The 10,631-nt window shown below is 46.9% G+C and overlaps 1 protein-coding gene across 4 annotated transcripts in view; it reads right to left on the bottom strand.

Annotated features, from left to right (window-relative positions):
* The window catches only part of MYO7A (myosin VIIA), a 217,500-nt gene that overhangs the window by 82,697 nt on the left and 124,172 nt on the right, over window positions 1–10,631 (bottom strand). For 2 of the 4 annotated variants that reach the window (XM_019524863.1, XM_019524860.1), the window contains one exon: window positions 1,850–1,867. The exons of the other annotated variants lie outside the window; for them this stretch is intronic. In XM_019524863.1, coding sequence (XP_019380408.1) covers window positions 1,850–1,867 — 18 coding nt within the window. The remainder of the gene's footprint in view (window positions 1–1,849; window positions 1,868–10,631) is intronic. 4 annotated transcript variants of the gene reach the window in all.

Here is a 10,631-nt window from a genome sequence, read left to right as displayed (position 1 = left end):
CTACAAGTTATTGGAGAGGAGGTTTAGATTAGACATTTGCAAGAACTACTTCACGGTCAGGGCGGCTAGGATCTGGAACCAACTTCCAAGGGAAGTGGTGCTGGCTCCTACCCTGGGGGTCTTTAAGAGGAGGCTTGATGCCTACCTGGCTGGAGTCATCTGAGCCCAGTTTTTGTCCTGCCCTGGCGGGGGGTCAGACTTGAAGATCTACAAAGTCCCTTTGACCCGACATCTATGATTCTATGATCTTTGTGGCAACAACATCATCTGCTGGAGCAAAACTGAGACCTCCCCAAACTCATTTCACAGCCAAGAAAGGGTGAAAACTTTCTGACTTCATCCTAGGCTGGATTTGAACTCACAGTAAAGGCAGAGAGAAGATATGATAGCTCTCTGTAAAATGCATCACAGTTATAACCAGCAGGGAGGAAGGGAGAGGAGGACAATTCTGGCACAAAAATGAATGAGACCCATGGATAAATTCAGGCTGAAAACAAGGTTTCTAACCACCGGAGCAGTGAGATTCTGAAAGGAAAACAGCCTAAATCATCTTAAAATGGAGCTTGGTACATTTATGAATAGTCTAAGTTTCTCATACTGCTGTGTAAATTGCCAAGATTTAGAAATTACAATACACCTCTAAGGTGATGTCAGGGACATTTCTAACAGTACTGCTCACCCCACCTTTGTCTTAGGATGTGCAGCTAGGATCACAGTCAATGGCCATAATCATTTCATGTAATAATAGTCTATGGGATAAGGAAGAGAAAAGAGAGGAGCCATTTCCTGTGCTGCCTAGAGACATTGCCAAGCAGCCACTCTAGAGATATTATTTTTTGTTCTCAATAAAATCGACTTACTGTCCAGGGGAGTTTTTGACCCCCCTGAGTTTTAACCTTGGATGGGAACATCTCTGCCATGCACAAGCCCTGGGAGGCCGAATACAGCCAAAGGCGCTTTTAAAGATGTTAACCATTAGCAGTGGGAATGCTTTCTGCATGTTCCCACTGACCTTTCACTGGTAAGCACCGGGGGCCTGCGTCAGCAGAAACTCCTGGGTTATTTCAAGAGGCAAGCGTGCGTTCAGTTTGCCGCTAGTTGATGAATACACACTGCTGGCCCAATTTGAGCAGAAGGCAGCATGTACGACTCCAGCCACTGAGTTAAAGAGGGGCCAAAGGGCAAGCACAAGGAAATATTTGCTTCTCTGGTTTATAGGTCCATTACCGGGGCGGTGTAAAGCCCTTCTGTTTTGGAGCAAAGATCAGCTTGGTTTTACTTGCAGGGGGTCTGCTAACTGCTTGCAACAGGAAATACCGTTTCCTCGCAAATTCCTTACTTCCTGTGTGACCTATATTTTAATGAGCCGTGCAACAAATCCGCTCTGAGCCTTATTCCCACAACGCCGGCTAACTTCAAGTGGAGGTTTTGCTGCTCAAGCAACGCAGGATAAAGACGCTTCCAACCACGCCTGCTCTTTGCGCAGTGAAACGCCCCTGCTATTCAGCAGTTGAGCTGAGCGCATGCAAGCGTGAGCCATGCAAAACAGCCCTTGCTTAGGTCTTTCCATTTTGTTGCAGGTGCCTGTTTCGCCTGAGCTGAGGCACGACAAAGAAGTAGTTGCAGCTCATCACATTCACAGGCAGAGCGCTTGATATCGCCAAGAAGGCGCTGTGGTTCTGCCTTTACGGCCAAGAGTGCCCGTGCTTTTGACGCATTCATGGGGTAGCAGCGGAAATGCCGTGCAATGGTTACTTGACGGTTCATGTAAATGGGAGGGCCAGGGGATGATATGACGATGCACAGCACTAATGAATGACAGCTTGATGGTTCTGCGTGCTGTACTTACCCTCCCGCCGCAATTAGTCTGAGGGTTAAAAAGTAAAGGAGGAGAGAAAGGAAAATACATATTTCATTAGAGCAGCGCCACAAAAGTCTTTCTCCAAGTCAAGGAGAAGCTTTTCACCTGAGCCAGTTTAGCAAGGCCACACTTTAGAGAAGACCCCCACCCTCCCCGCAGGATTTGTTCTTGACTTGAAAATCCCAGGAACCACTTTAAACAGGGAAGATGTCTCTGTATCATACTGAGTTTGAAAAGGTTAGAGCAAATTTTACTTCTGCTGGCAGGGGTCCTTGCTACTTGTATGCAGCTTTGCAAAATTGTCACGAGCAAAGATAAGAAACCCCATTGCTGCTGGTCCTTAAAAGAAAAATCCCCCCCTCCACATTTTCCACTACACTTCATTCCTTTCAGACTGACTGTCACAAATAATTGTCAGCTCAGGAACCGTTCCTGTTTACAGGTGTACTTGCTACCCTCCAACAGCCTGGTGAGGTGTTTACTGGTAGGAACTTGAGCAGAGAAGCCAGCTTATTAACAGAAAGTTAATTTTCATTTTGCAAATGCAAGCTTTCAGACTGGAAAGCTGATCTGAAGACATATGCCCCTCCAATCAGGCACCAGGGATGTGCCAGCTGACCCATGCATCCAATCCCAGCTAAGCAATGCAGCTCAAATGTCAATGATCAAAAAAAAAACACACAAAAAATTCTCACCCACCATCCACAGAGCAAGGATGACTTGGGGGAATGATTGCAATATCATCACAATCTTTTCTGAAATGCGCACACACAAAAGATTTTGTTGAATAAATCATGGGGGTCTTCAAGAGGAGGCTGGACAGATACTTGGCTGGGGTGTTATGACCCTGGCACTCGTTCCTGCCCGGGGCAGGGGGTCGGACCGATGATCTGTTTAGGTTCCTTCCGACCCTAAGCACTATGATTTATGCCCAAGTTTATTGACTCAATTATTTGCTCAGCTACATGAATAGCTATCTTCTCTCTTGCTATTCCTTTTGCTCTCTTTTCTAAGTTTTGGAGACTGCTAGGAATAAGTGTTCTTCTCTCAGCCATCTCTGCTGCAGGATGTAAGCAGTGCATCAGTGAGTGGTGATGTACTTTAGCAACTGCTGGAAAGCCTGGAGTTGTGAAAATGTCCTTTCTATTTAGGAGTTACACTCCTAACAAGAGAGAGATACCTGGGCTGGATGTCACCCTTCTAATAAAAAAGTTAATGTGTTGGTTAGAGGCACAGACATCCAGCAAGTGCTCAAAACTGCCATAGTCTCCTTTAAAGAGAGATGGCCAACTTCCTGCTGGGTGTATTGGGTAATAGTTGGGCAAAATTTCCGAGCACATGTGCACAACATGGCTGCAAGCTGTGCTCTTAACACAGACTGAGCAGCTACAGTCCAAATGTATTTCTGTATTATTACATAATAATAACAATAATAATCTATTGTTATATATTATATATCATGATGTAATATATTACATTATATATTACTATACTATATAATAAAAGGATAGTCATACTATGTGATAAATAACGAATAAAACTGGACTGCGTTATGCAGTGTTTTTATAATAATATTATCCCTTTATTGTTGCATAATAATAATAACAATAATATTATCCCTTTATTATTGCATAGAGCTCGGTGCATGAAACACTGGGCAGAAAGACACCAAGTAGATTTTCCCACTCCTGTGTCTATACTGGGGACCATTCATAGTCCTTGAACCCTACTGGGGGGCCAGACTAGTGCTCATAAGGTCTCCAGCCTTTGCAGGAGACAGACAATGTGAGCTGAATCCAACTTGAGGATGGTAGGGTGCCCCTGGGCTCCGAGAGGCATGGTCCCTGGCACTGGTGAATGACCAGCCTGAGACTATACCTTCCTGGCACAGCAGCATCTTCATGGGACAGTCCTCTGTCTCCCACCATCTTAGTTGTTGTTGGTTTTCTTTCTCCGACTGTCTCTACAATCCCTTTCCCTTTGCTCTTCCTGTGCACCTACACCAAGGGTTGAAGCATGTCTATATAGGTCCTTCCCGCTCCATCTTCCACGTCCTGGTCACCCTACCCTACGGCTGACACACCGAAGCCACCACCTTTCCCACCACAGAGAAACCTCCTTACAAAGCCTACTAGCACCATGTCTGCTGCGTGCCAAGAAGGCCGTTGCTGAGCCATAGTCGATGTTCTGACTGGAGCTGGTTGATGCGATAGTGGTGAATTATTTTCTCATGGAAAAAAAAGTGTGTGTGATGTTCCTGAAACTATCCCAGACTATTCTGTCTGAAAAAATGCCTCAAGGCTAGTTTCACAAGATGGATGGAGGTGCCTTCCCCCGATCATCGATAGGTTAGTGTTTAGGGCACTTACCCCCATCCTCCACTCATTTTAGAGTGGGGGTTGGACCCCAGTCTCCCATACCTGACCAGGGAGACAAATACCAGGCTAGAGGCTATGAAGGGAGGGAATTTCTCTTGATCTCACCTGCTGGGCTGTTCCATCTTGTATAAGCCACTTCAAAATTCAGCTCAAGAGAAAAAGGGAATGGCTTTCTAACCTGGTGGTTAGGACGTATGGACGTACTGCTGGCGAGGCACCTTCCCCCAATGACTATTTCAATATTTCATGCCAAGTTGAGCAGCACCTTAGAACAGACATACTGGATTGCAGACGTGGCCGATGGGGTGCTGCTGTAGGCCAGAGCGTAGGGCTGAGAGCCTGGACACGTGCGCCAGGGCTCTCTGGGGTGGGACAGTGCTCCTGCTGGGATTTAAAGCTGGAGGGTCCTGGCTAGAAAATCTTGCCCCTCCACTCAGAGTCATATTGATGGCCACATTTGGGGTCAGGAAGGAATTTTACTGCATGGTCAGATTGGTACGGACTGGGGGGCTGCCTTCCTCTTTACTGGGGGCATGGCCCTCTACCCAGATCACTGGAGCATGTATTGACAACATTTCATAGAAGCAGGACGTTGGCTGCTGTGGTCCTTCTGCTTTACCTGTAGCAGGTTAGGGTGTGATGTCTTGGGTTATGTTAAGGATGATGGTGGTTTTATTCAGAGGTTAGATTATGGATTGTATAGGATGGTTTGGATAAGGCTGATCCTGCCGCAGGAAGGGGGCTGGATTAGTTCACAAACGGAGGTCCCTTCCAGCCCTACTTCTCTACGATTCCATGAAGTCCTGCTTTCCAGTTATGGCTCTGACTCCAATTCCTTTTAAGGCTTTGGACAAGTGATTGGGGCCACTAATGTCAAACTCAACTGCATAAATTTAGGCATTTAAAATAAACAACACAATTATGAGACGTGCGGCATGCTCATAACATCCATTTGCTCATCCAGGTGCTTAAAACAGAACTGGTCACTCAGTATTGTAGATGTTGGCTATTAACTTTCCCTTTCCCTCCATTTCCCCATACATAAAAGGGGAAACTACTAATGACCTACAAACATTGAAGGCTGCGGAAAGCACTTAGCTCATTACTCTCACTGCTGCTCATAAAACATCCCCACGTATAAGGAGAGAACAATACTGGAACCCAGGGGAAATCTACTCTAAGAAATATAAGACAGCCTCAAAGATGGTGTGAAGACACGACTGCAAAGTTGCAGATCATTACCTTAATCAAGACAATTATTTGTTCCTCATAAACCAGCTTGCTTTACCAATCTTCTTAAATGCGTGTGCTAATCCAAGGCCATGTTAACCCTTTCCACCCCATCACCACATTTTCTTCCAGAAAACAAAAATATGAATCCTTATTCTACTCAAAGCTGCCAGGAGATTTTCAGAAGGACATTTTCTCTTAACCCCACCCTTGTATCTATTCCCAACCTTGAAAAAGTATGCAGTGCAGTATCTAGCAATGCATTGTGGACTACTTTCTGCAAAACTGAAGGTGTGTCATTCAAAAACAAGACTGGTGGCTTATTACTAAATACATTGCGACTGCACTGGTACCTTGCTGATTTAATCTACAAAGATCATATTGTCTGATGACATATGAGAAAAGGAAAAAAGGACCTGGGGGTTACTGTGGACAATAAGCTGAATATGAACCAACAGTGTGCCCTTATTGTCAAGAAGACTAATGGCATACTGGGCTGCACTGGTAGGTGTGTTGCCAGCAGGCCCAAGGACGTGATTATTCCCCTCTATTTAGTACTGGTGAGGCCACATCTGGAGTACCACATCCAGTTTTGGGCCCCACTACAGAAAGGATGTGGACAAATTGGAGAGCAATGAAAATGGTTGTGGGCTGGGGCATATGACTGGTGAAGAGAGACTAAAGGAACTGGGCTTATTTAGTTTGCAGAAGAGAAGACCGAGTGGGGATTTAATAGCAGCCTTTAACTCTCTGAAGGGGATTGCAAAGAGGATGGAGCTGGACTGTTTTCAGCGGGGGCAGATGACAGGACAAGGAGCAATGGGCTCAAGTTGCTGCAAGGGAACCAGGAGGGTAGTAAAACACTGGAACAGGCTCCCCAGAGAGGTGGTTCAATCTCCATCCTTGGAGGTTTTTAAGACCCAGCTGGACAAAGCCTTGGCTGGGATGATGTAGTTGGGAATGATCCAGCTTTGAGCAGGGGGTTGGACTAGATGTGACCTTCTGAGGTCCCTTTCCACTCTAATTTTCTGATGTTTATGATTCTATGACATGGGCCAGAGAACTAAGCAGTTGCTGGATACAAGCCTAATATTTATATGACAATTGGAAAAAGTTCAAATAACATTTTTCTTGTGTGCCTCTGACTCCATCAGAGGCAAGGAGGGGACATACCAAAATACCAAAAGAAAAGGTTTATCTGGTTATAATTCCAGTCTACCTGGAAGGACTGAACCAAAAACAGGCACTAGAATGCTCTCTAACTTGAGAAAGAGATACAGGAAAAGACAGGGTAGACTAGCAGAGACTAAATCATGCAGAGAGCTTCAGCTTTCATAGGCTGGTTTTCATCAAAACTGTTACAGTCCAGGGAAAAGTTGTTGGCGAGTCAGCATTACCGGACCCCACTAAAAATAATTTCAGCAAAAGTTTCCCAAATAGCTCTAGTGTGTGCCATTCAGATTTAGCTGCACAAAGAGGCGTGGATCTTGTTCTAGCTGTGAGGAAAGCTACTCTTGTGAGATCTCCAGTTGGTTTTGCTGACCTAAGGGTTTTAGATATTGGGAACCTTGCAAAACTAATCATCCAAATGTTTGGGTGCTCTTCTGAACAAAATCTTGGGACCCTTTAGGATAAAGACAACTCTTTTATCTAGCAGACAGACATAACAATGGGATCCAAAAGTAGGAAGCTGAAACTAGAGTTGGTCCTGCTAGAATTAAGGAACACATTTTTCAGTGAGTAATTAAGCGTTAGAACAATTTATCTCGGGATATGGTGACTTCTCCATCACTTGCCATCTGTAACTTAGGACTGGGGATCTTTTTTAAAGGATGCTACAGCTCAAACAGAAATTATATGTTTGCTGGAAAAATTCCTGGCTGAGGATCTCTGTCCTGTGTCATATAAGATAAGAGATCAAAGTCATTTATCTTCAGGGTCCCTATGGTTTTAAAAATCCATCAGTCCATCAATCACTCCTCTCTCAATGAAACCTTCCAATAGCTTGTAAAAAAAAAGTCCGCAGGTGCACAAAGCAGGGAACATGCATTACTGAATACTTAAATACGATTTACAAGTTCTCCTGTATTACCCAGCTCAAACCTCTTTGCATGGACTGTCTGGCCCCATCAGCTAGCAACACCCAGGCACACGCTGTGGGTAGATTTTATTTCAGGAGTAAAAATGGACATCCCATGCCCGCACAAGGATCCTGACTGTCCACAGTCTGTTAAAACAGAAGGCAGGGACAGACATTACACGTAAACCAGTTTAAGTGAACAGAAACTGGCTTACCTTTGTAACAGAACAGATGTTCAGTGCATATAAACCAGTTTGAAAATGGCTGGAACCAGTTTGAGATAAACCTGGTTGAATGTATCAGACTTAACTGATTTGGGTCAAACCAAAGACTGATCTGGGTCTTTCACCATCCAGCACAGGGTGACAAAGGCCTGCAGCAAGATAGCAGCCCTGGACTTCAGGAAGGCGGATTTAATTGAGCTAAGGAAACTAGTCGGGGAAGCACTGAGGTCCTGGAGGGGTGGGGAGTTGGGAGTCCAAGAAGAGTGGTCATTCCTGAAGGAGATGATCCTCCAAGCCCAAAGGGTGGCAATCCCATTATGGATTAATGGAGGCATGGAGTGCTCAAAAGCCCCCGTGGCTAACCAAAAGCATCCAGGAATGTCTCAAAGCTAAAAAGGAGGCATTCACTCAATGGAAGGTAGGGGCCATCATCAGGGAGGACTATACTTCCGTTGCTCAGGGTTGTAGGGGGGCGGTCAGGAAAGCCAAGGCAGTGATGGGACTGGGACTAGCAACCTGGATCAATCATATCAAGAAATCCTTTTTTTAAATACATAGCAGGTAAAAAGAAGGTACTGGGTAACATGGGGCCTCTGCAGGACACACTAGGAAATCTGGTGGTCTCACCAGATGACAAAGTTAACCTATTTAACAATTTCTTTGCCTCCATTTTTCTGAGCAGGGACCAGGTCATCCCCCACACTGGGATCCCTGATGGTCCCAGGGGAGGCGCAGCCAGGCCCAGGGTCAGTGTGGACCTAGTCAGGGAACTTCTGGAGGGACTGGACGTGTTCAAATCAGCTGGTCCTGACAATCTCCACCCCAGAGTGCTGAGGGAATTAGCTGAATTCATTGTGGGACCCCTGGCAAGGCTTTACAAGCACTTGTGGTGCTCTGGTGTGGTGCCAGAGGACTGGAAGAGGGCCAATGTGGTTCCCATCTTCAAAAAAGGGAGGAAGGAGGACTCAGGAAATTATAGGCCTGTTAGTTTTACTCAGTCCTGGGGAAGCTCTTTGAGAAAAACATCTAGGTGCACATCTGTGAGGGGCAAGCGGGGGAGTGTATGCTTAGGGACAATCAACATGGGTTCATTTGAGGCAGGTCCTGTCAGACCAACCTGGTGGCCTTCTATGACCAAGTCACATAATCCTTGGATGCAGGTGTCATGGTGGATATAGTCTTTCTGGACTTTAGGAAGGCCTTGGACACTGTCTCTCACCCCATTCTTGTTAAAAAATTAAGAGATCGTGGTGTCGATGCCTACACAGTCAGATGGGTCACCAATTGGCTGGAGGGCAGCACCCAGAGAGCAGTGGTGGACGGGTCATTTTCCACTTGGAGGGATGTAGGCAGTGGGGTCCCCCAGGGCTCGGTCCTCGGGCCCGCACTGTTCAACATCATCGGCGACTTGGATGAGAGGGTGAAAAGAACCTTGTTCAAATTCACAGATGATACTAAGATGTGGGGAGAAGTGGGCATACTAGAAGGGAGGGACGTGCTACAACTAGATCTGGACAGATTACAGGGGTGAGCAGATGCAAGTGCAAGGTGCTGCACCTGGGGAGGAAGAACCAGCACCATACCTACAGGCTGGGGAACTCCCTTCTCATCAGTGCAGAGGCAGAAAAGGATCTTGGAGTCATTATAGACTCCAAAATGAACATGGGCCGCCAACGTGGGGACGCAGTCAGGAAGGCTAACCGTACCTTATCATGCATCCATAGATGCACCACAAGCAGGTCCAAGGAGGTGATCCTCCCCCTCTATGCGGTGCTGGTCAGGCCGCAGCTGGAGTACTGTGTCCAGTTCTGGGCGCCGCACTGCAGGAGGGATGTGGACAACATGGAGAGAGTCCAGAGGAGGCCACTTGCATGATCAGGGGGCAACAGGGCAGGCCCTACGAAGAGAGGCTATGAGACCTGAATCTGTTCAACCTCTACAAGAGAAGGCTGAGAGGGGATCTGGTGGATGTCTATAAACTGGCCAAGGGGGACCAGCAGGCAACAGGAGAGTCCCTGTTGCCCCGAGCACTACTGGGAGTAACAAGGAATAATGGCCATAAGTTGACAGAGAGTAGATTCAGGCTAGCTATCAGGAGGTGCTACTTCACTGTCAGGGCGGCTAGGATCTGGAACCAACTTCCAAGGAAAGTGGTGCTCAGTCCTACTCTGGGGGTCTTTAAAAGGAGGCTAGATAGACACCTAGCCAGGGTCGTTTGACCCCAGTACTCTTTCCTGCCATGGCAGGGGGTCGGACTTGATGATCTGCTCAGGTCCTTTCTGACCCGACCAACTATGAAACTATGAAACCAGTTTATGCAATGTCTGTCCCAGACCCCTTGCTGGTTTAAGTTAAACCAGATGCCCCCGGCATGGTCTCTGGGCTGGGCAGGGCTCTCTGCTCCATGGCAGGGCTGGCCCCTCCCCTGTGTTCCCTGGGTGGAGCGCTGGCTGAGACTGCAGGTGTCTGCCTTGTTTCCCCCTGCTCCCTCCTCACCACCTCACTCCCTGCTAAGCAGAGATTCCCCCCCCATCCCCACTGCCTTACACAGACTCCTCTCACCATTAGCTAGCAGACCACATGCTGGCTACAGTCCATGCTGTGGCAGACTGGACAAAGGCAGAATCAACAGGTAGTTGGTAGTGTCCCTCTGTTGTTTTCTTAATGGGTTGATAAACACTGTGTTATCAATTCCCTGCTGGGCTGGTCAGGAGAGGAGGGAACCCCTCTCTAATCAGAGCATCCTGCTGGCCATGCCCCCCTCAGCTCAGCATTGTACAAGGGAAGGGAGGGCTGCTCTAGTGTCCCCCTGCTTCTAGCCTGAGCCACTGCAGGCATGTGCCTGCATTTTTTTCAGA

The sequence above is a fragment of the Gavialis gangeticus genome, unplaced genomic scaffold (assembly GCF_001723915.1).
Source record: "Gavialis gangeticus isolate Ggan-Ray unplaced genomic scaffold, GavGan_comp1, whole genome shotgun sequence".
Lineage (NCBI taxonomy): Eukaryota > Metazoa > Chordata > Crocodylia > Gavialidae > Gavialis > Gavialis gangeticus.
Note: the sequence above shows the minus strand (reverse complement) of the source record. Positions and strands in the feature narration are given on the sequence as shown.